This window comes from Miniopterus natalensis, chromosome 10 (genome assembly GCF_054644295.1).
Source record: "Miniopterus natalensis isolate mMinNat1 chromosome 10, mMinNat1.hap1, whole genome shotgun sequence".
Classification (NCBI taxonomy): Eukaryota; Metazoa; Chordata; class Mammalia; order Chiroptera; family Miniopteridae; genus Miniopterus; species Miniopterus natalensis.
The window spans coordinates 949,605-975,157 of NC_142090.1; the positions used below are offsets into that span (position 1 = coordinate 949,605).

The following is a 25,553-nucleotide window of genomic DNA, read 5'->3' on the forward strand; positions in this document are numbered from 1 at the left end:
GTGGTAGAGGGAAGGGAGAAAAACAGCTCTGTACAGCTGCAAGTTAACATGAGTGATAAAATTTAACTTTTTAACGTGAACCAGCAGAGGGAGCTCGGGACCTGTGCACGTCGGTGCCCGTGGCCAGGGCGGGCGGCCTAATGGAGGCGCAGCAGTGGCTGCAGGAGCAGAGCAGTGTCCAGCCGCGGAGGGGACGGCAGCCCAGAGCCCTCCCTAGTTGGTAAATACGGAGGAACATTTAAAATCATACCTGGAAACACGTCAGTATAAACAAAGTTCTGTACATTAGTCAGAAGTCAGATATAAAGTACAAATATCTTTAACACAATGTACAAAAAATTGCATTTCCAAAAATAATGCAACAGTCACTGGACAAAGGGCACCTACAGCTCCCACTGCAAGGAAACAGCAGCCCAAGAGGCCTTTTAAACAGTACAGCTAAAGAAAAAATATTTCCAGTTTGTACACAGGGATATCTGGTGGGATTACACGTTTACAGATCACCGTTAACTATTACAATCTAATGGGAAAAGTATACATTATGTGATTACCCGGGTACCAGGCTACTGCAGAGACTTTCCCTGGTGTTACCTTTCACACTGCAGTGACACAGAACACCGCAGTCCCCTTAAAGAAAGCCGGCATACCTTGACCCGCTCCTCAAACGGAACCACGAAGGGCAGCTCCGTCAGGATGGCAAGCTGTCGCTCCTCAGACACAGAGAGCGGCGGCGACTCCAGACCCACTGCAGCACAGCAAACCTGCGTTAGGTGCGTGTCCTTCCCAGACTCCCAAGGACACGCACTGTGTGTTTCAGCTTAGATATCCCAGGAAGGGCAAAGTCATGGGACTAACCCAAACCCATGGCGGCCGGGGAGGGGAGGGTTTGGGCTGGGATACAATGGAGCTTGATGTGGTTTGTGGTGCAGGTTCATCAAAAATCACAGAGCAGGACAAGGAAAAGCTAAGTTCCAGGGTCTGTGAATGGCCCCACTGGACCGGAGGTTAGAGAGCGCTCACCATCCAGGGTGGACTGCAGGGGGCCGATCCTCCCCATCCGCCGGAACCTCCACACGTGTCTGGCAGCTGGCACGTACAGCTGGGTGACCTGCAAGACCAGCAACCCTGCTTAGGACTGCACGTGAGCTGGTCCACACCCACCTGTCCCACGTGAGCTAATGGGTGTTGATATTTACTGGAGTTAGCTAGGTCCCTCTCTGACCTCATGTCCTTTTCAGGTGACCTGTGCATGCCCTTGCACACCTACTGTGTGACTGTTCTAACACACACCAGGGAAATCTCTGCTTGTTCCATTTGCTGATGTGTAACACTGGACACCGTGACCACCATTAATAAGACTGCTTCACAAAGCAAACATGTCACACTTAAAAAAAAATTAACAATTTCTTACTGTGACCAAATAGTCACTTTTCTGTAATTTTGTAAAAAGTTAATTTGTCTGCATTATGTAGCATCCAAATAAAGCTGGTCCAGTGTCCTGTCCGGTGAACCCTCCAGCCTGACCCGTCCCGTGACAGTGGTGAAGCTGCAGCAGCTCCGTCGGGAGTTTGCCGACCGCACCTTCCTGGTGTCGTCCACATGCATGTGTGGCCCGCTTCCTGCACACGGAGCCACGTCTGGGTCACCCCAGTCGGGTGAGGAGCGTGCGTGGTGGCTGCAGGTGGGTGACGCATCGACAACTGTGCCATCACGTGGACCAGTGATGTCACTAGACACCCTGTCCGTGGTCCGAGAGCAGCAGTGGCCTGTGTTCTGGCCCCAGACCCTCATCTCACAGGACCTCCCACCCGCAGCCTCCACAGACCCAGTGTGTGGATGGCGCCCTGAGAGCATCACCTGGGCTGCTGCTTCTCGGAGCCTGTGGAGAGGAGGTTCCAGCTTGGAGAGGCCTTTGTGTGTTATTAGCCATTAGCGGGAAGAGGTCTCTGTGGAGACGGAGCTCCGTCACCTGAGGCTTGGTTAGCCCGAGGGCGGGTTCATAAAGGAAACACAGGCCAAATGCAGGATTACTTTTTCCAAACAGTTTTCAAAAGAACAGGGTTGGTCCTTAGCATCTGCCCCAGTGGCTGGCAGCTCTGTTCCTCTTAGGCTCAGAGCTCGCAGAATGAGCGTGCCTGGGGCCTGGTCGGCTGCACCTGTTCTGACCGAGGCTCACTGTTCACCTCTGCCTGGCTGGAGCCCCTCCCACGGTCCCAGCTCTCACACCTCCTTCTGCACTTCCTGGCCCCCCAGCAACAAAATGCTCCACACCAATCGCGTCAGGCCTTCCCAGACCTGGGTCCAAATGCCGGGCGACGATGGCTGTTTTCTTTTTGGTGGGAGATGGTGTTTAGAGGCCAGCCCCGGCCCCGGCCCTGCTCACTGGCACAGGACCTGTCATGGTCTTGACCCGGCCAGTGGGCAGGGACAGAAGCACATGCTTAGTTTAATTTCGTGGGACACAGTGACGCTTCTGAAACTGTCCCAGACACCGTTTCTTCACTGTTTTGGTAACGTCCTTGTATCTCCTACACCCTCGGCTCCGCCCCACCCATCATTCTGAAAGGAACCATCACGCCTGCCTCTCACAGAAACGAAAACAAATCACGTCCTCCGTTAATGTTACTTAGTTTTTTAAACTATAGTATTGAATCTACTTTAGACCCAAATGTCAGTAATACTCAAATGTGTTCCTTTAGAAAAGCAAGGATACACTCTAAGTCCTAAATCTGATATTAGTGACACCAGTAAAAGCAAAATCTTCTCCAACCCCCACAAAGAATTGCCAGGGTTCAATACAATTTGTGGTTAAAACATCAAATTAAAACCAATAAACTCAGGATATGTGTCTCAGTCAATGAAACTGCTCTATATGTCATGTTACCCAAGAGTTAAAATGAAAAACTCCGCTGTTACTATTCAGCTACATAGTAACAAACCAACCATGACAAAGGGTTTATTCTTTTCCCCAGAAAGATGGGGGCTGAAAGCATGTGTTTAAAGAAAACATTAAGAAGGTCTCCCAGCAACACCTTATCTGCTCTGATGTCCTCCTGCTCGGACAGCCAGTGGTTCGGGGGACAGAAGTTCCTCCTCGTGTCTCTGGACTTCAACATCTTCACCAGGTTGGTGATGACCTGGGGAGCAAGAGCAGGCCCACGTCACACAGACAACCCGGCACTGCCACCGTCGGAAGTCAAAGGACCCCGAGCGTGTGGGCTTCGGTGACCACGGCCGGGCTGGGCCACCAAGCATAATAAAGTTATATGTCCAAATTTTAAACCTTTACCACCAGTATTTGATCACACAAGTATTATGTAAAGTTAAGACTATGATGGTGTTTTCTGAAAAAGTCAGCCTGCCTTTTATTACACCCCGCCTCTAATTAAGTAAAAGGTAATTGGGGCCCAGCCGGCGTGGCTCAGCAGTTGAGCACTGACCTAGGATCCAGATCATCAGGGTTCGATTCCTGGTCAGGGCACAGGCCTGGGTTGCGGGCTCTATCCCCAGTCGGGGGCCTGCAGGAGGCAGCCGATTCATGACTTATCAGTGATGTTTCTCTCTCTCTCCCTCTCTCTCTCTGAAATCAATTAAAAATATATATATTTTTAAAAAGGTAATTAGGATAAAATATAATTTGGATAGGAATGGTAAAATTAGAGTAAGGTGATAAATTTCCAAATATACCCACCAGACAAGCAAGACTAAATCATCTCAATCGTTAATAACAATTTCCCTTTAAAACCCCACAATTCAGCATCCACACAATAGAAACACAGATGCTTCCCCTATGACATGACATCCCAACACCCAGGATACCAGAAACTCTGTGCCCCGTGAAAGTGGCTGGTACCTCCACCAGGGTAGCAGGGACACCACCTGGATGACATGCCCACGGACAGAGAAAAAGCCATCCCTGACCACCGGGCCACGCAGGCCCCACGCATTAGGGAAAACCTCTCCGGGTCTGGAGCACAGCTCTTTCACTGATGGGTATCTCTTGCCAATTTAGCCATGACACCTGGTGGCATCTTTAAGCCCACGTAATGCCATGGAGTGCCCTTTCCAAACGAGCAGACATCTTAGGTAAGGCGGCAGGTGGCCCCTTCGCCACTGGCTGGTTGTGCAGGGGTTGCTCAGGGGCGAGGTCACCCAGATGCAGGGTTTTTGGGACCACTGCCTTCACGGTGGCCCAGGACACAGGGAGAGCCTAGGTTAGGGTTCCCCCCAGTTAACTGCTGTCAGAACCAACCATGGTCGTGACCACACGCTGCACCTGTGGAAGCCTGGGCTCCACGTCCCGCAGAGGACTGAGCGCAGGGAGCTGCACTGCCCCTGCTGCCGTGGTCGGGGGTTCAGGGTGCTTGTCCGGTTCGCTGTGTAACGACACTAGAGGCCACGGAATCAATCTGGCCTCAGTTCCAACCCTAGCACAGGGTGCAGTCAACGTTCCTGGGGCAAGTACTGTATTTATTTATTTAAATATGTTTTTATTGATTTCAGAGAGAGGAAGGGAGAGCGAGAGAGAGAAACATCAATGATGAGAGTTATTTATTGCCTGCCTCCTGCACGCCCCCTACTGGGGGCCGAGCCCACAACCCGGGCCTGTGCCCTGACTGGGAATCGAACCGAGATGTCCTGGATCCCAGGTCGACGCCCAACCCCTGAGCCACACCAGCTGGGCAATACCACGAGTATTTAAATAGTGACACCCTCACCTGTAGTCACAATGCATCTGATGTGGACAACTGCTGTCAGAGGCCCACCGAACTTATCCAGCCCTCAGGTACCACGTGCTAAAGACAACCGTGTTCTCCAACGTATTTCCATTCTACCTCGTAGTCACACACAAAGCAGACAGACCCTTAAGACAGGAAGGACGTGCACAGCTGCACCAGGACATAGGCCACTGCTCTGTGCCCCTCAGTGAACAGACAGCTGATGGTGGCATGTGAGGCTCACAGCTAGAGTCTGCTGTCGTCCTGATTCTTAACTTTTTAAGAAATCTTTTTGAAATTGAAAAACACAAACCACTCACCAGGACAGTGAAATACCTCGTACTGTGCCGTGTCCAGACAGCTGTGGTAAGCAGGGCACGAACCCCACCGCCCCAGCACACTCCTACCATGGGGGAGCCACACACATGCATGTTGCCCAGGAGCACACATGGCAAAGCCATCAGAGCTACAGATGACACGTCAGGGCAGTTTACAAATCTGATAAGTGCATCCATTGTTTTAGCAGCATCGATGCTGGTCTGAGAAACTGACCTCAGTTCCCAGAGTGACAGAAAGATGACTCTTCCACTTAAAGTTCTACAGCCTCTCCCAGAAATTAGTTCGCGAGGACCAGCAGGACTGAAAGAATGGCCAGCAGCCGAGGAAGTCAGGTCTCATCACTGCAATTCCGTCAGGTCAGCGGAAGACAGGAAGTCACTGGAAACGCTCTTACCTTCTTGGTTGATTCTACCACGAATTCTTCAACTAAAACGTGGCCGTGCGACGTATAACAATCGCCGACCGTTTATCCAGTCTTTCTACCCACAACCTGCGCGACCACGGCTGTAACTCGGGAGACCTGCGGTATCTTCCTCAGTCTCCCCACTGAACCCACCAATACACGCACACTCTGAGGACACTGTCTGGAGCAGTCACCGCGGAGGGGAGTTCTTGTTATTTCATGGCAAAGATCATCTTTTCTGCACAGAACGCTAATAGCAGCTGAACTTTCCCCCTCAAAGATTAGGCCTTGACCTGTTTCTCATTTTTAGGCCTCAGCTCAATGAACAGGTAGTATAATTTTTTTCCCCAAAGAAAAGAAATCCTGCTAAAAAGAAATCTTCAAACAATCCTGTTCCAAACTCAGAAGAGCTTTGTAACAACCCAATTTCAAATCTAAAATAATCGTTTACCAAAAAAGTGAACTTTCGCCTTGGTTCTCAAAAACTCTCAATCCCAACAAAGTGCCAATGAGTCATTTTGAGGCATAAGAAAAAACTCAACATGAAATTTCCATTAATGCTTAAACAAGGGGAAAATACACAGCATTATTAAAGCCAGAGACGCCTAGGTCCAAAAGATAAGGCTGTCGTGAAGATTATTAAATTCTCAGTAGGTGCCATAAATAGTGAGGTTATCGGACACTGTACACAATGCCTGATATCTACGAGATGGAAAGCTTTATTAACCAGATCCCAGGGTTTAATTAAACACTTGAAGGAAAACACATCTGCTACCACAATACACATATCCAGGAAAAGTTTACATAAGAATTATGGGTTTTAAATGGGTGAATAGCTTATTTTTAACTTAGAAAAGTTGCAACATTGTCAGTCTTTAAGAAAGGATATATACCAAGGGCTCAACATGTGACCTTCATAGTTTACTTAGGAACACAGAGACAGGTAATTAAAATAAATTGTGCAAACACATATTACATCAATCTGCACAAATTATAAATTCAACGATGCATTAGGACTGTATTCAGTGCAATCAAAACATTATCAGTTACTCTCTCTGCTGCTAATGCCTGTGCTCGTAAGTGAAATGTGTTGTAAAATCAGGCGAATGGGCTGGACAGGGACTGCTCGCTCGCAGGATGAGTAAGCAGCCCTTAACGAGCCCATCGGGTTAAGTGCGAGCATTAATGGGCCTTTCCTAAAGTCTAGCTCGACATCTTTCTCCAAACACGGCCAAGGAGAAAGCTCCATTAGCAATATTAATACAAGCTTAGCTGATCATTTTCATTCAATTAACTTCTTTCAATTAAATAGATAGCTTGACAAAAGCAGTGATAAAAGACCTGAAGGGACAGCTGATGACTCGGACGGAGCATTAGTGCGCTCGAGGTCGCCAGTGCTAAACGGACTGTAAATCTAGCATCCAATTTGGAAAATGCGTTTCTTCTGCTCTCACTCCTTTAATGAGCGATTTTAGCTGACGAGATGTGTTTGCTGCAGAGATTTCATGGGAAGTCAAGCACCCTCTCTCTTTTCTTTTTTCTGCCCTGATAGTTACAGGCTCTCTCGGTGGCGGTTTCCTGCCAACATTCCAGCCTCAGAAACTCCATCTCTACGTGGCTAGAGATGGAGATGGTCTAAAATAATTTATACTCAACTTCCATTAAATCGATGACCTTACTCCACCTGTTAATCAACTTCTTAAAAGATTAAAAAAGGAAGTGTGTAAGAGAAATAAAAGCGAAAACATTAAGCATTTTATTTGTATTTTACGTTGTCACCAAAAGTAGTTACTGCAACTTGTAACAGGTGCATTTAACAACTAAAACTGTGGTTTTAAAAGAAGGTAAGCCCTGGCCAGTTTGGCTCAGTGGCTGGAGCGTCAGCTGAGGACTGAAGGGTCTCGGATTCGATTCCAGTGAAGAGCACGTACCTGGATTTTGGGTTCACTCCCCGCCCCCCAGTTGGAGCAAGTGTGGGAGGTAACCAGTCAATGCGTCTCGCTCACATCACTGTTTCTCTCTCTCCCTCCCTCCCCATTCCACTCTCTCTAAAAAAAATCAATGGAAAAATATCCTCAGGTGAGGATTTAAAAAGAGAGAGAGCGAGTGCGCAGAAATGGCAAACGCTGGGGGCAGGAGAGGCTGAAAAGGGTAAAGGGCCAAGTACGTGAAAAGGAAGGTGGTGGGCACAGAGCGCCACGCGCAGGTCGCTACCACAGGCATGTACCAATATGGTACTAGAACCAATATGATGTTATTAACCAGTGTTACCCCAACAAATTGAATAAAAGAAAAGTAAAAGAAAAAGGAATAAAGAATATCTAAAACAGCAGCAGAACAGAACAAAAGGGAAGGAGAAGCGAGCTGTCTCCAGGCCTGTGACTGCGCGTCCCGCCCACCGAGGGGCACCCCTGCCCCACTGACCTTGAACAGCTGGATCCACCGCTTCTGCTCCACCTGGACGCACTGCTGCACCTCGGCGCTCGCGGTCACCCCGATGCTCTGGAACGCGGTCGCGTACTCCTCGCGCACCTCGGGCCTGGTCTCGGGGTACGCCAGCTTGATGATCCCGAGGCAGGCGTCCCGGAGGCAGCGGGACAGCACCACCAGCTCCTCCAGAGTGAAGGGCATCAGGGACGACGGCCTCTGACCTACGACTGGAGAACAAGCCCAGGCCCGTCACAATCTTCGGAAGCTGCCCACACACTAACGCCTTCAGAGGATGCAGACCTCTGTCCCCCAAGGGCCGGCACCAGGGGGCCCCTCAAGTCTCACCATCGATGGGGTCCCCGAAGAACTCGTTGTCGTGTATGGAGATCAGCGAGTGACTGAACAAGGAGCTGAACAGGTAGAAGAGGGGGATGATGCGGCCAGAGTCCTCGAAGGACATGGGCGAGCCCCTGGATATGACCTGCAGCAGCGGCACCATGGACCTGGGTGGGGAGAAGACGTGACGCAGACAAGAGTCAGGGAACCCGACATTCATACGAGCAGTGCACCCACGAAGGGCGGGTGAAGTCCTAACAACACAGCTAACAAACAAGTGAAAAACCAGGAACCGCCGGCCACTCTTCACTCATGGCCTGAGCCAGGTCCTCAGATGGCCCTTAGAGGAGCGGCACAAGGAATGCCGCGATTACAGACACACACTTTACTTTTACGCTGAAACCCCCCTATTTGACACATTCAATAAAGGCAGACCACTCTGGTGCCATGAATTCGCGCAGGGGAATACAAACTCCGGTCAGAAGCTTCAGGAATGAAGCCTCCCCTTCTCTACCCTCGGTCTGTTCCTACTGTCCAAGTTCATCCCCAGCTGTTACTGCTCCTGCTTCTACGAGGAGTCACTGACCACACAGGGCAGCCTAAGGTGAGGTGGTCCCGAGCTCTGGAGTCCCCTCATCTGTCAAGGGCTGTGATGTGTTATAGTTACTTCTCCCACCTCTAATCAGGTCCCTTTCTCTTGTGGTTAATGTGGTCTTTTGTATTACTGAACTTTTAGCTAACACAGGTTCACCCATGAGCTCTTTCCAAACTCTAAGGCCCCATGGTCCCTAAGGCATGTCCAATCAATCCTGGGGTAGTCGATGCTATGGGCACCATGAACATCTATTTCCACAAAACCACACTCAATGAGATGTGACCAAGAGTCAGGAACACCCGTTATCACCTGGCTGCCCAGCAGGCCCACAGTTCTACAAGAGAGCACAGCTGGTGAGGCCAGCAGATGGTCAGTTATTCCCAGGGGGCTTTGCTGGGCTTGGCTGAAGCCCTGGAGCTTCACGGTCTCCAAGGTGCACAGCTCAGGGGAGAGCAGGGCTGAGGACAGGGACCCAGGTGAACTCTGCTCCCATGAGAAGAAACACTCTGGCCATTGTCCCATCTGAACATGCCCAACTCCACAGGCAGTCCTAGCATTGAACACTGAGCTCAATGAATTAATGAACCAAAGGGATTGGTCCAAAACTGAACACAGTGAGGATACTACAGGGCCAACTATCCCACGTCATGGACAAAACCAGCGTGACAGGAAAAGGCTGTGCATGTGCAAGATAAAGAAGGGTGGGGCTGCTTAACTGCATGACAGCGGCTACCTCCACAGGACCGAGCCCTGTCTCCCAACTTAGTCCCCACCAAGTCTACTGGGCCATCCACTCAGTAACATTTCACTGACATACGGAAAAAAAAATTTAATGTCATGTTTTGTTGATACTAGTAAAAATAAGTTTTACTTGCCTTGCCACTAAATGCAGAACTACAAAAATAACAGATAATATTGATGAATAAATATTATTAGGGGAACATGGTATAGGTTGAATTAACCACTTGTAATGTGAAGAAAATATTTCCTGAGTCTAGAAAAGTGATAGGCCAGCTTTCAGCTATTATTGCAGTCAATAATCCTTGTACTCAAAATCACCATCACCACCGTCCTCACCATCACCACCATCCTCACCATCACCACCATCCTCACCATCACCACCATCGCCACCATCCTCACCATCACCACCATCCTCACCATCACCATCACCACCACCACCACCACCATCACCACCACCACCCTCACCACCACCACCATCCTCACCATCACCACCATCCTCACCATCACCACCATCCTCACCATCACCACCACCACCATCACCACCACCACCACCATCCTCACCATCACCACCATCCTCACCACCACCATCACCACCATCCTCACCATCACCACCATCCTCACCACCACCACCACCACCACCACCACCACCACCACCACCACCACCACCAGCATCACCATCACCATCATCACCACCACCACCACCATCAGCCTCACCATCAACATGGGTTTACCCACATGTCTGTCAGGATGCATAAAATTCTTATATTGGTTCCCTAAAATAAGACTGGGGCAATTCTTTAGCATTAGCTTCTTCGTTCTCTTTAACCCACTGTGGGGTTGCAAGAAATTAATCATTTTCATTCTATTGACAAAAGCTGTGCCTGGCAAGAAGGGTCAGCTATGTGCCTGTGTTGTGATGCAGCCGGGGCATAAATGAAACATGTCTCTTGATTCTCTGCTGACTGCTCTTTCTGCCATAAACACTAACTCAAATATTCCCCTGAAAGCAGGTCAGTTTCAAAGGCTTATGTGCAAATGAAAAGCCTATGACTTTACTGTAATGGAAAGCACTGAGTGGTAACGAGCGGATCAGGAGCACCGACGAGACCTCAGGCAATCCCGGGCCTCTCTGTATCTGCCTCTGAACCAGGGGCCTCAGGCTGGGCCTGGCTACCCTCCCCCACCCCCCAAATGGAAGGGCCTCTCTCCCACCTGGCAGAAGCTTCTACGGAACGTGTTCCTGCCTAAACTGCTTGGGCTGCTGGAAGTTCCACTTACTACCAGTGACAATGACAGGGAAAGCAGCGGTCACATGCGACAAGTGCAGTCCCTGCTGAGGGAGACACAGCAGGGGCCACGCCAGCCTGGGCCGAGGGCCCGCCTGCTGGTTGCACACAGAGGGTCCCCCACCTCCGTGTGGTTCAGCTAAAGGATGTCTGACGGAGAGTGGAAACCCCTGGCCCTGGTGCCTCCACCTTCCCCTGCACCCCAGTCACCAAGGAGCCCATGAGGAGTAGATCCCAGGCCTCCAACCCCATCCCCGAACCCAAGGCTCGGGTGGGACAGAAAAGGAACAGCAGACCCGCCCTCGGACGTCTCACACCCACTGCAGCTCAGAGGCCCCAGCTGGGCTCGTCTTGCTACAAAACTGCTTTTGAGTTAAAGTCATTGCCTTTTCCAGAAATATCAGGCATTTTTTCCAAAAGTCAATATGATAAGATATAATCTAGGATTGATTAACACACTGAGTTCGAGAGAGACTTTATTTTAATAAATTAAACAAGTAAAAAGAAACTCCAATTCTCACATTGGCTTTTTAAAAATAATTAGTTTTTTAAAAATGTGTAGAGTCTCTCGTCTTTCTCTCACACACCACGACTCCATCCGCTCAGGAGGAGACAACTGGGGAAACAAGCAGGCAGCCCGGGGAAGGGCCTCGGTTGCTAAGCGGAGACACTCGCAGGTCAGCGGTAATTTCCTGTCCCAGTGACCCCCAATCTCCCTTTGCCTAAACAAACCTGTCACTCAGGAAAGCCAAGGCTGAAATGCACCCAAAGTGAAACAGAACATCCCTCAAACAGTACACTCCAACCGAAAATGCAGAGGACGGAGGACACCGCCCGGCTTCCCTATCTCGGCTTCGCAGCCCACTGTGGACACAAGACAATGAAGCAACCTCTGAAAGCTGCCATTCAAGTAAAACGAAACAGAAAGAACAGTTCTGTACAGAGGATGTGGACCATGGCTCCTCGCAGGGCTGACTGTCCCTGATGCTAAGGCACTAAAACGGCCTCCTTTCTCTACAAACCACACTGACCAGCTCGAGGCCAGAGCCCTCAACACAGACTCCACCGAAACGTCACACCCCCAGCCCCAGTGCCAATGCCCACGCCCACATTCTGGACACTCCACCCTCACCCCCAAGCATCCCTTCTTTCAACTGCTTGTCCCTCTCCTTCAAAAAAACATAACACACCAAAGAACAAAAAAAACAAAACAAAACAAAAAGAAACACTCTTCTGCCCAGTCTCGCTCTCGGCCTCAGTCCTGCTGAGTCTCGGCCTCAGTCCTGCTCGGCTGGCTCCCGGCTGGGCCCCAACAGCAACACCGTCTCCAGGGCAGGGGCCTCACAGCAGCTTCATTCTGAGGTTCCATCTCCAGGAGACCGAGCCACACAGGCCTTTCTGGGGCCAGTGCAGAGGGACCCTGCAGACCTCTGAGGGGCCGTTGCACACGGAGCCGGCCATGGCACTCTACACACACATTCATTCTGTGCCTGCTGCTCATGCGATTACAATGTGTAAAGAAACGAATCCCCCCCCTCCCCCCAGCAACACAGCGATTCAGACAGGAGAAACCAAACTGCTTCAACATGAAGTTTCAGCCCAGCCGGCGTGGCTCAGTGGTCGAGCATCACCTATGAACCAGGAGGTCAGGGTTCAATTCCCGGTCAGGGCACAGGCCTGGGTTGCAGGCTCCTTGATCCCCAGCAGGGGACGTGCAGGAGGCAGCCGATCCATGACACTCTCTCATTGACGGTTTTTCTCTCTCTCTCTCTCTCTCCCTTCCTCTGAAATAAAAACATAAAAAAAAGTTTTAAGGAACCAGCTTCTACAATATTTGACATCTTTTAAGGTTCGAAATGGTGTGAAATTTGCTTCAAACCTTGTTTTCACTCTCAAAAGCACAGGAAGATCATGAGGAGCAAAGAATTTTGAAGCCTCTAGTTTCCAAAATGACTAGATTTTTAAAACAAATTTACCCTCAGATGAAGCCATACTCTTAATAACATGTACAGATAAACAGCTGCAAAATGGGCATTATTTCTTCTTGTGAAGTTCGGACCATCTAGAAGTTATCTTCTAACATGGAATGAGCCAGATCTGAGCAGGACTTAAAAACACCTCCCGCTATTCTGCATTCACTGGCCGCTCTCCGTCCTCAAGCTCCGTCCAGGAGACCCGGGCACCTACCCTGTGACCATCCGTGTTGTCATGGACGATATGAGGACCCAGAGGTGCCGCAGGAACCTGGCGTTGAAGGCTAAGCTGTAGAGGAGCCTGGAAAGGAGCCGGGAAACGGGAGTCAGCAGGCCCTTGCCCAGCGCATTCCCTCGAGACGGGGGCACGCCGAGGACGCTGCCCAGCCCGGAACACGCCTCTGTCACCACCGCCAGTGCGCGTGCCCCGCGGGCTGCACCACCCGGGCCACGAGCAGTGGGCCTCGCAAGGACCCCCGCTGCGCCCAGAGAGCCACCAGGACAGCCGAGCCTGCCCCTAAGGTACAGCTCGAAGCACGCCGACACCCTACGCTGTTACGTGTCACTACTGTTACTGCCAACGTGCGTTTAAGGAACTTCAAATGTTTAGTGACTTTGAGTCGCCCTTCTTGAAACAGGACATAAAAATGTTTTTTGTGTTTTTTTGTTAATTCTCACCTGAGGATATTTTTCCTATTGCTTTTCAGAGAGAGGGAGGGAGGGAGAGAACACTGTGAAAGAGACCCAGGAACGGCTGCCTCCCACAACCCCGACCAGGCCGGGACGAGCCCAAAGCCCAGGTGCGTGCCCTTGACCGCGAATCGAATCCTTGACCCTTGGGTGCGCAGGCCAGCACGCTAACCGCTGAGCCACACCGGCAAGGGCGGTTCCATATTTCTTTATACGGCCTAACAATCAATGTTACACAGAGATTAAAACTTCAAATCCCACCCGGCCAGGCACAGCTCAGCGGCTGAGCATCGACCTGGGATCCAGGAGACTGCGGTTCGATTCCTGGTCAGGGCACATGCGCGGGTTGTGAGATCGATCCCGTCGGGGGCGTGCAGGAGGCAGCCGATCCATGACTCTCTCATCACTGATGTTTCTCTCTCTCTCCCTCTCCCTTCTTCTCTCTGAAATCAATAAAGATATATTTAAAGTACAAACAAAAAACCTGCAAATCCCAACTCTGGGAACAGAGGGACTGAAGTGAGCCTGGGAGAACTTGAGAGCGACCTACCGGCCTGGGAATCCACTAACCCTGCTTTAAGCACCTTTTAAAAAAGCTAAGACCTGGACGGTTGGCTCAGCTGGTTGAACGCCACCCTGTACACCAAAAGGCTGTGGGTTTGACTCCAGGTGGGGACACATGCCCAGGCTGCAGGTTCGGCCCCAGGCTGGGGTGTGTGCAGGAGGCAGCGTATCGACATATCAGTGTTTCTCTCTCTCTTTCCCTTCCTCTATAAAATCAATGAACATGTCCTCAGGTGAGGATTACAAAAGGAAGTTGAAAGCAGTTAAAAATCCTCAGCTGTTAAGGAAAGCCTACTTGCTCCTTTGTGAACTATGGGGAACAGTCTCAATATTTAAAACCTAATACATTTAAAACAAAAATAAGACTCCTGGAGCAGTTTCTTGGAGGAAACAGGCGCTGTGCTCACAGCCAGCCCACATGGACACCCGCTGGACAGGGCTCCCTAGGAACCCAGTGCAGTGATCACGGCCCAGCCGGTGGACTTTGCCCTGCAATAAAAGCAAGCAGCCCACCCCGCTCCAGCGCCGTTCCCTCAGATCTCACATCCTGCTCTCATGCAATTAGCCCCAGGAAGCTAATCACCTAATCGAAGATCACAGCTCCCTAGCACCTGACTTCCTCCGCAGCAATAAACACCAGCTGGCTAAGACAGCACCTAATTAGCTGCCCGCATCGGTGCTCACAGGCAGCTTCTGTAGGTGACGCCCCTACACGGTTCATTCCAAAGACTGTCCTCACCAGAGCAGCGGCTCTTTCATGCTGTGGGCCAGCGACTGATAAAGGGGACGCAGGTCACCTGACACAGCATAGGACCCACTAGAGACAGCTGTCCAGCAGGTGGCCTGTGGCCTGTCTCTCAGTTCCTACACCTGCTGCATATTTCGGCACTTAAATATTTTTCTGTTGAATTCCTAAGAAATTGCTAAACTGTCACTTAAAACAGAGGAAAAAATAGTTCAAGATTTCAGTCACAGTGACCCTAGCACAAGTCAGCCATTTTAACAGGTACATTTTGTTCCTCGTGAACGTTTAATTCAAAAAAACTTCTAATATATATTCTATCTATGTCAGAGAGGAAGGGAGAGAAATACCACTGACGAGTCACTGATGGGCCGCCACCTGCTCGCCCTGCTGGGGATGGAGCTGCAGCTCCGGCCTGTGCCCCCACCGGGCATCGGGCCCCGACCTCCAGGGTCCCAGGAGGGTGCTCGACCGCTGGCCACGCCGGGCTGCGCACATTAGGAAACCAAGCTCTCAAGTGCCCGAGCACACTGCCAGGGGCGTCTGATAGAAAGCATGGAAAGGCCTAAAACAACATGTCATATTTGGGGTAACTACAGGCATGAGCCCAACTTTTAAAATGCGGGCTAGGCCCAGACTTCGCATCCCCACGACAAGGCGGCTGGTTCATCTGCTACCCGGACCTGGCCCCCCGGCGCCTGCGGGCCTAGAAAGAGACCCGAGTCCTCCCCACGCATGCCAGGGTGACCACCCCGCACCCCAGCGGGGGCCCACAGGGACGGGGGCCCACAGGGACAGAGGCCCACAGGGATTGGGGCCCACAGGGATTGGGGATCCACAGGGATTGGGGCCCATAGGGACGGGGGCCCACAGGGACGGGGGCCCACAGGGACGGGGGCCCACAGGGATTGGGGATCCACAGGGATTGGGGATCCACAGGGATTGGGGCCCACAGGGATTGGGGGCCCATAGGGACGGGGGCCCACAGGGACGGGGGCCCACAGGGATTGGGGCCCACAGGGACGGGGGCCCACAGGGACTGGGGACCCACAGGGACTGGGGACCCACAGGACCGGGACCCAGGCGCTGACGGGATGGAACCGCCCCCGGCCCCGCCGCGCCCCCCACGTGCCTGACACGCGGCACCACGAGGCGCTGCTGCACCAGCAGCGAGTGGCAGATGCCGGCCATGAGCGCGAAGGCCTCCTCGCCGGCCGTGTCGCGCCGCACGAGGCTGAGCAGCGTGTTGGTCTGGCGCTTCGAGTCGAGCTTGCGCAGGCACTCCTCCGTTATGTGCGGCAGCGACAGCCTCCCGTCCGCCTGCAACACACGGGTCTCAGCCGCCCGCCCGCCCGCCCGGCCCTGCGCAGCGCCCCGTGACCCGTCCCAGCCGGGGCTCTCGGCCCGAGTGGACAGACCCCCGAGGCGCCCTCTCTGCCACAGCCCCGCGGCATGGAGGCCGCCTCACCCCCGCTGATGAGCGCCCGGCCCTGTCCCTCCACCGCACCTGCTCCGCTGCCCTGGCCCCTCCCTGAGGTGAGGCTTCGTACTGACCCCACAGAAGACGTGACGCCTGTCAGAGCCACATCCCAAGTCACTTCAGTTGTGTGATTAAAAAGAGAGAGAGATCGGTGGCAGACACACCGCTTAAGACACACAGAGGATGTGTGTGTAACTGGACACACAGCGGCAAGGCTGGGCAAGACGGGTGTGACAATGCGCTAAAGTAAATCGTGACATGTGCCATCCACAGTGTTGCCTGGTGCTCACCCGACAGCGTGAGAAGGAACGTAACCTGTTCCCTCCCAGGGGCTGGGGCCAGGGGCCAGGGAGCGATGCTAATGGGCCCAGGTTCTCCCTGGAATGGAGAAATGTTCTAAAATCAGGCCGTGGTGGTGGCTGCCCAGGGCTGTTACTATACTGAAAAAACCCACTGAATTGTACATCACTTAAAAGGGTGAATATTATGCTCAGGTGCACCTCAAAAAAGCTGTAATAAAAAATTCTTATAACAACAGAGGACTGGCTGGCTGCCTGGCACACAGTAAGGGCACCTCCGAGAACTGGGAACTAAATTCATGTACAATCCGACCCTACTGTGCACAGGAACCAAACCCAGAACTCTACCCCGCACGAGTCCTCGTGTGTGGCCTGCCAACCGCAGGACGGCCCCTCTGGGAGAGGAGAGCGGGCGTGTGCAGGTGAGGCTGGAGTGCCTTCATGCACTATGTACATCCACACTAAAGCAGGTGGACACAGAGTCAAAGACAACTTCCCAGTCCACTGCAGCCGGGGCTCACCGGCACGCTCCTCCGCTGGTCGGCCTCCCCGCTCTCATCTTCCGAGTCACTGGCTGAGTCCTGGCAGCTCGCACTGGCAGGTGCGACCGGCAACTGGGAAAGGAAGGTCTGGAGCACACGCAGGTACAGCAGCAGCCCTTCCTCAGAGAGGGTCCCTGCGTGAGACAACCAGCGGTAACGTTCAATCAGGACGACCCAAGAGAAACGGAAAGGAGCACTTTCCTTACACTCAGGGGGTGCTGACCAAAAGTCACTGAAGCTCTAACGCTTGTGTGGACGTGTCAAAGCGTGTCGGACAAAGAGGCTAGAAGCTCGAACATTACAATTTAGCATAAACGGGAGGCACCCTGCACACATCCCTGTTCTCCCACTCGATGCTGACATCCTGCTACCATGTGGCCCGTCAGGTGTCTAAGCCTGACATCTGTGCCGTGCCCGGAACCTCCCCAGGGACAGGGACGCTGTCCTGACAGTCCTACAGCCAGTGTGCCCTCCCAAGAAGCTTCACTGCAGAGGCCACGCCAGCAGTGACCCTGCCCGGCACCGCCCTCTCCCGACCCACCTGCCAGCACCACCTACGCGTGAGCTCAGGTGAAATGCAGCTGCTATTCGTACCCAGATAATTTTCACCAACAGTTAAGACGAAGTAGAAGAGCCATGGCGCGTGCCCCCTGGTCCTGGAGGCCCCGCTCTCCACCGACAGCAGTGCATCCAGGAAGGGCTCGAAAGGGAACGTGGCCTGGGCGTCCGCCAGCGCGGGGATGAGGAACTGGAACACCTGGTCGGTGAGAGGAGCCGCCAAGCACTCCCCCGTGAAGGCCGCGAACACCTGCCGCCTGAGAAGGAAAAGCGCGGCTTACAGAAACCACAGCACACCATTCCCAAAACCCACGGTCAAACCACCCTCCACACTAATCAGAGCTAAGCACTCGATACCCACGGGCTGCCCAGGAAGGAACCCCTCGCTGTGTCTTCTCTGCTAAAAAACCTGCAGTGACTGTATCTTTGGAAGCTGCCAGAAAGCGGGAAACACCCAGGTCTTCAGAATTATAAGTTTATGTTAGGGTCCAGGCCACACAGAAAGTAATTTTCCTTTAAACCAATCACATGAGTAATGAAGACTCGGACTTTCAAGTCTATTATTTAAGATAGCACCCTGTGTCAGAGTTACTGGTAGACTCAGATCTCGTGAAATTACGAAATAAACTACCCCGCTCTTACCTGGCGCCTTCAGGGCAGGAGTTGTAGGTAAAGTGCAACGGTTTCAGGACATTGTCTAACAAAGTTTTCGCTATAGGAACTCGAGATAAATCAGAATACTCAATACTTGATGGAAGCTTGCTGTTAATTAACAAATAGAGAGCTCTATAATACCCTAAAAGAAAGGAAAAAGACCTTCAAAATGTGGTACCTTTTCTTATATGAGGAAAAAAATGTCAGTTTTAAAATGCTTTTTATAAAACTCATCTGTCCAAACTTAAGTGAACTCTTCAACATTTTATTAAGGAAAGCTTTATAAACAAATACGAAAGTCGCCTGAAAGGTATATAAACTCCATGCACCCAGCACCTAAATGACGGCCACAGCCGCCCCCTAGCCCCAGCCATCGGAAGCAAGTCCAAGACACAACCGCTTCCCTGCGCTGTCCAAGACGAGGGCTTCATCTTTCTCAAAAACACCACTATCGCAGCTAAAAGAGATCAACAGCAATTCCTTAATATCACAAATACCTAGTCAGTGTTCAACTGCCTCACGTTACACATTTTACTTAACTAGTTTGCTTGAATCAGGATCCACATAAGGCCCACATAATGGGATTTTAAAAATCTATCTCTAAAGCACCCGCTGCGCTGTCCTCACTGACACTCAGACTGTCCTCTCTCCGGCCAATGGAGTGACTCTGGGGGGCTCCTGGGACCCAGTGGTCACCAGGGGCATCTCTCCTTTCACTCATCCAGTCTCACCTTGTCGCCTCCTCACTGGGACCTGGGTCGGCCTTGTCTCCAGGACTTAAGTCCTTTAGAGGAACCTGTATCTCTTTGGGTCACAGACAGGCACCGAGGACTCAACTGTTTAGAGGCAGAAGCAACGACGCCCACGGCCTGTCTGAGCAGTCGGTGGGAGTCCTGGTGGTGTCCCAATGACTCAGATCACACAGCCTTTTAGACACGCCTGCCCTTCCTCGGACAGGCGCAGCCTGTGGCCGCCTCACTGCCGCACAGACACACGGGTGCGCCTGAGAAACAGCCACTGCTCCGGCTTGGAAAGCAGCCCGTCCAGCTGTGCACCTGGGTCGTGCTCACTAAGCAGTGACCCCTCAGCGCTCTATCCTCAGACCCACTGTGCCAACCTCACGGACAGTGATGACCAGTGAAACCCAACAAGGGAGCTCCAGAGCTTTTCTGCTGTAAAACTAAGAAGATGCCAACACAGTAAGAACGAAACGTGTGCTGCTATACTGAGGACACACTGAGGGTCACGGCAGGAGCACCCACGAGGTGCACGCAGCTGATCTGCTGGAGCACGACACTGCCCGGCTCAGCAGCAGCCCCATGCGATGTCAGCACACGAGGGCGGAAACCGTGCGGCTAACCCCGGAGCTGTAACAAACAGGCTGGGGTGCCAGGGAGCAGTCTAGCGACACAGCTGGGGGCCGTGCGTGGGGATGGAGGCAGCGGCTTCAGTGCCTGGCTCTGGAGCATTTCCAACCTCTACACATTTCAAGCCAGGGCGTGTTTAGTTACCTTTACACTTAGAAATGAGAAAAGTAAACATTCTAACTGAATGCTTAGCTTTAAATCAATATACTTGGTACATCAATAAATACAATGGACCATTTCTAATGATCACTAATTTGTTTTAAAAAATCAAATTTCAATTTACTTTTAATTAATTCCCCAACCTTTCAGCAAACTAAGTAGCGTTCCTTTTTTTTTAAAAAACCTAAGCCAAACAGTAAGGTTGGGGTGTATAAGAGTTTCATGTTTACAGTTTTAACCCTGAGGATTTAATTAGTAGATTTAACTTAGATTACCCTATCACTTCAAGCAAACAAAAGTGAACTTACTTAAGCTTTTGTCAGCAACCACTGCTTCCCAGAAGTACCACAGCTCGTCTTACAACTAAGAACAAGTATTTTTAATGCTTACTACACTCTGTAGTACAAGCCCTGAAGTATTTGACTTTCTACCTGGGAATAAGACTTAAAATTTTTTGTTTTATTTCATATTGTTTAATTCATCATTAAACTCTTAAAATCATAGGCATTTCATAGTCTTTCTCCAAAACGGCGTCACCGGTGTGTCATCAGCGCCCTCATCTTAGGAAGAGGGTCCTTGCATAACAGCTTTAACGGTGGGCTGGGAGAAAACCCAAGTAAACCAGTGTCTTCCTCTCCTCTGTGAACCGAGGTGATGGCATATCTCCTCCCGCCCGGTGCCACCCAGTCACGGAGGGCTGGCGGCTGCACCGCAGACAGCAGGACCAGCGTGCCGGGGCCATGGCTGGCAGCAAACTTACACTAACCCGCCTCCTTCACAAGCGAAGGGACAACGTAAGTGCAGAGACCAAATACTAGGCCAGGTGGATAGGAGGATGGATATCAGGGTGTGCAGCCCCAGCAGGCACCCCGGCTGAGCACACGCTTCTGTGCCAAGTCCCATGCACTGCTCAGAGAAAGTGTGGGAACCGCACCCTCACCCAGGCCAGCCCGCCCCGCCCGCCCCGCCCACCACTCACCATTCTGAACCATGTAGTGCAAAACTTGCTCAACCACTGACACCACGTAGCTAGCATCTGGTAAAACAGACGAGTAAGTCTTCTCGGATGAAAACACCTCAAGCATTCTCATGGGAAGTGCAACATTCAAACTGTCATCGTTACAGCTTTGCAGCAGCCTGTAAAAACGAAAGTGTTCACACGCTTACTGGGTGGCAAACGTCGCCCAGTTTCCTCCAATCACTGTCACTCAGTACAGTGAGCGTTCGAGCCCCTCAGCCTGGGACCGGAACATCTCTGACAACGGGCCCCACTCAGTCAGACAGGAGCATAACCAAACTTACCGTCGTTCACACTTTATGAGTCCTAATTTATTACCTGTGCCACACAGCACGTTGGCACTGGGTTTACAGAGACGACAAGCACACAACCACTAGGAAAGAGACAGACGGGAAGCGCGAGGACCACGGGCGCAGCGTGAGAGCCGCTGTGGGCGCCCCTAATGCCAAGCAGAGAGGGCCTCTCCTCTTAGATGCTCCATCCCTGCAATGTCCCCTGCAGGGAAGTTAACATATTTTTGGCCCTAAGTTATTATTATCTTGACTAAAGAGAATTCTATGAAAGTGACAGGCAAAAAGGAAGGCTTTGCTGTCACATAATTAAGTCTCATTTAAATCAACTTTCCACAGACAGAATTTACACACATCAATGTACAGACACAGAAGCAGGCGCTGGGATGAGTCCTGACGGACGACTCTGGGCCCCTCGCGTCAATCCCTCCCTCCAACTCCCACCAACCAACTCTGCCTACAGACCAGCCTGCATTTTCTACTAGTTTATACAGAAGGAGTCGTACGGGGTGGACACGTTCACGTCTGGGTTCTTTCTCAGATTCGTCTCAAGTGTTAAAACCTGGTCTTCCTCCCGGCCGTGCCCACTGCACGGACCAGCTGCAGGACCTGCGCACGTGCTGCTGGCACCTGGCCACTGGCTGCTGGCTGCCGCAAGTGAGGCTGCTGCGAAGAGGCAGGACGGGCCTCTGTGGGAACCTACGTTCCACGTCTCCCAGGGAACTCCTGGGTGTGGAGCCGCTGGGTCCCACAGGGCAACACTTAGCTTCACAAGGAACCACCAAGCCCGGGACAGCCTCCTGGTTTCACGCTGACCATCTCAGCCACTCTAAGGGGTGTGGCTAAACTTCAGTGGGGCCTGAATTTGTATTTCCCTGGTTGCTCATGGTGAGACCATCTTCTCAAGAGTCTACTGGTCACTCGTGTCTCCTTTCGAAGGTGCTCAACCTTTTACCTGGGTTGTTTCTTCAAAATAGGAGTGAACTGCCCTTGCCCCTATCCAAGGCCAAGCCCTGGGCCCTCCCCCTGCTCCTGGGGGCCCCTCACACAGAGACGGGGCTCCAGCACCCCGGTGTCCGCTCATACTGGGCCACCCACAAGCACACATCAATTTTCCCACTTACAGATCATCTGCAGGCCTCACTGCTTCCCGAGTTCAGCTCCACCGCCGCTCCCTCTGCGGGACTCCCCATCACCCACATCCCCCCTGCCCCCGGCACTCACTCCCTAACACTCACCTCACCTGCGTAAAGACGTTCCCCTTTCACTCACTGACGCTGCTCTCAGTCTCCCAGACAGCTGTCAGCTCCAGGAGGGCATCACCCTCCTCTGCCTGTCAACCCCGGGACTGAGGACAGCGTCCAGCACACAGCGGGAGCCACGCAGTTCCCTAATCAATGAAGAAACTAAAAGCCGACCCATGTTGTGAATGTAGGCTCACCTACGAAGAGATGCCAGTAATACCAATATCCACTAGCCTCTAAAAGTTACCTTTATTTTCAAAATAAGGATTTAAGCAGGTAAGTGGTGTGTGCAATGCCAGTGGCAAATACAAACGCCCCGAAAGTGCATACTCCAAGAGCTGCGCCAATGCCAGCCCCACCCTGCCCGCAGTGCAGAGATCTGACTTCCAGGCCGACTCCTGGAACATGCAGTGCTCAGGAAGAGGAAACAGGACGCTCGAGGACCAAGGTGACCGGAGACCAGCCTTAGGGTTAGCCACCAGGCCAGCTGGCGAGCAGGGCACTGAACTATTGGACGAGAAGGACCGCCTTGCCCGCACCCCTCCCTTTATGATGACGGAGCACGAGACCCTGTACCCCACACCCAGCCCGCTGGCTCCCCAGAGGCAGCGAGTGCTTGCAGCCCCAGCCCTGGCCTCGGCCTCAACACAGCACTGCCCAGTTCTGCTTATCCTAATGTGACGTAGCACCAACTCCCATGCTATCCAGGAATTCACGTATCTCATACACAGTGAGGCACAGGACCTCGCAAACAGAGCTCTCCTTTCCTCGCTCTGACAGTGACCTTAACCTCCCAAGAGAGGGGAGCTCCTCAAGAGCGGAGGCAGCACACGCCCTCTCCCTGGGACCCCAGAGCACCTAACGCCCCACGTCCGTGTGCAGGCAAGGCTACTGGCTTGTTAATACTGCACACCGGAAATAAACCTGCTAATTTCACCTTGGTCAAGCTTCATGCCTCATCAACACAGCCAGGTTCTTCCGAGGAAAGAGCCCTGGGCCTGGGCTTCCCGGGGAGGACAAGCCGAGCCCAAGACAAGTGTGGTCACAGAAAGCAAAGATGCTCCCAAAACAAGCTTGGGGCTGCGCCAATAGGACCCAGAGCTCCTTGCAGGGCTCCCTCTGCCTTAACATCACCATCAGAAAGGTAACTGTCTGTCACATGCTGTATTTTTAAATACACGAGGCCTTACTGAGACTAGAGGGGAAAGGCACAAATACTGCCAACTAACAAACCCTGATGAAAAACAGAACGCAGAAAACCGTTTTATAGCCACGGATGTTACAATGGACTCAGGTACAGATCATCGCCATATGCCACACCCACAGGGGGAAGGTGGTGTTGCCATGAGGCCAAGCACCAGCCCGGACCCCACTTCCACAGGAGAGTGGTTTCTGCTCCCAGCAGCCTAGTAATCCCAGGATACCCCCCGGAGTGTGTCTCGGGGTGCTACGCTGCAACTCACACACCTGCCGTGACACGCTCTTAACAGTGTCTACACTGAACCAAGCAGGGAGCCACCTGGCAGTGTCTGAGACAAGCCTGGTTGGGCGAAGGGGGGGCCGCACCACCACCACCTTGTGGGTAATGGACAAAGGGCAGGAAGCTGCCCATTCCCCTGCAAGGCAGAGGACTGTGCTCACAACAGAGATGTTCTGGCCCCAAAGGTGCATGGGACAGGCCAAGACCTCTGATGCGAGACCAGTCACACCACATTCACGCACACTGCCAACTTCAGGGGCGTTTACCTGCAACAGAGGCTCATCAGCCTCTTTATCTGATATAAGCATGTAAGCCTGTCAGGTCCATCCAACTGCTGGACAAACAGAGAGCTGTGTTTAATTAGGTTCTGATACATCCATATCTGAAACAGCAAAACACACAAATTACAACTCAACCACAGAGCTAGTTGTTCACCAACCACCACCATTTCAGATCCCTCTGGCAGCAAACACATAACCAACACTGATCAGACGTGGTGAGAAGTGAACCCTCGGGGCAGGTTTACCGAGCAGTGTACACACACTGCCAACTGTTCCCCTTAAAATGGCACGTCACGCCTTGGCCGGTGTTGCTCAGTGGTTAAAGCGTTGGCCCGTGCACCAAAGGGTCACAGGTTCGATTTCCGGTCAAGGGCAAGTACCTGGGTTGTGGGGTCGTGCCAGTCAGGGGGTGAGCAGGAGGCAGCCCATCAATGACTCTCATCACTGATGTTTCTCTCTCTCCCTCCCCCTTCCTCTCTCTGAAATCAGTAAAGACATACATAAAAAAAATAAAATGTGTGTCGATCTTTAGGAGGTAAAACACGTTACCACAAAGGGGCCCCACGCCAGCTGGCCGAGGGAAAGGTCACAGGGCGAGTCACTGGAGGGGCTGTTGACCACGTTTTAAAAGCCTGGGATCAGGTAAACACTGACACGTGAAGATGCAGGTAACACTCACCAAACGCTTTGAGTCTTCATTCTGTTTGTAAAAAAACAGAAGCTGCCTCACCAACAGGGTGAGGTTGGGACCACTGGCAACAGGAAAAGTGCCCCCAGACTGAGAGGAGCTGGCCCCGCGGTCAAACGCAGCTCTCTGGATGCAATACTGAAAGCAAAACAGCGCACGCATCAGGACACAGCTGTGACTTGCGGTCCAAGTGGGCATGAAATGTTCCCACAGGAGGGGAGAAACCGACAGCCGTGAGTTACCGGCCGCAGGTTAAGGGAAACCCAGACGCCTGGGATGTAACACCCGCTAAGAGCCTCCTGCCACTCACCCTCTACTGACATCTTTACCTGTGGTCTGGCCTGCTTGTATTTTACTATTTAAAAAACCCTCACCTACCTACAGGTCTTTACATAAATCTAAACTAATAAAGTTAGTTATTGGGGGAAATACTATTACCAACGCTAATGCTCATTACACAGGTATACAAAACTATACACAACACGGGTTCCACGCCCAGGAATCCAAGGTCGCTGTTTGAAATAAGCTCTCACATGCCTTCCCGGCTCTCCTCGGGTTATGGACGGACTTACTTGCTGTTTCCTGTCTCGATGGCCTCGAATAAATGACTGAATAATTATTGCGTTTTTCAGTCTTCGCCTTTCTTCCTGAATAGAGGAGGAAGGAGGGAGCGACC

The 25,553-nt window shown here is 52.0% G+C and overlaps 1 protein-coding gene across 4 annotated transcripts in view; it reads right to left on the bottom strand.

Annotated features, from left to right (window-relative positions):
* The window catches only part of UBE3C (ubiquitin protein ligase E3C), a 59,156-nt gene that overhangs the window by 21,824 nt on the left and 11,779 nt on the right, over positions 1-25,553 (bottom strand). For 2 of the 4 annotated variants that reach the window (XM_087820901.1, XM_087820898.1), the window contains exons 3-16: positions 25,450-25,524; positions 24,869-25,015; positions 24,175-24,290; positions 20,856-21,013; positions 18,339-18,492; positions 17,733-17,953; positions 17,118-17,272; positions 15,950-16,137; positions 13,036-13,122; positions 8,236-8,393; positions 7,885-8,117; positions 3,033-3,137; positions 1,021-1,108; positions 648-745 (exon numbers count right to left, since the gene is read on the bottom strand). In XM_087820901.1, coding sequence (XP_087677027.1) covers positions 648-745; positions 1,021-1,108; positions 3,033-3,137; positions 7,885-8,117; positions 8,236-8,393; positions 13,036-13,122; positions 15,950-16,137; positions 17,118-17,272; positions 17,733-17,953; positions 18,339-18,492; positions 20,856-21,013; positions 24,175-24,290; positions 24,869-25,015; positions 25,450-25,524 — 1,983 coding nt within the window. The remainder of the gene's footprint in view (positions 1-647; positions 746-1,020; positions 1,109-3,032; positions 3,138-7,884; positions 8,118-8,235; positions 8,394-13,035; positions 13,123-15,949; positions 16,138-17,117; positions 17,273-17,732; positions 17,954-18,338; positions 18,493-20,855; positions 21,014-24,174; positions 24,291-24,868; positions 25,016-25,449; positions 25,525-25,553) is intronic. The other 2 variants (XM_087820899.1, XM_087820900.1) reach the window with 2 other exon arrangements.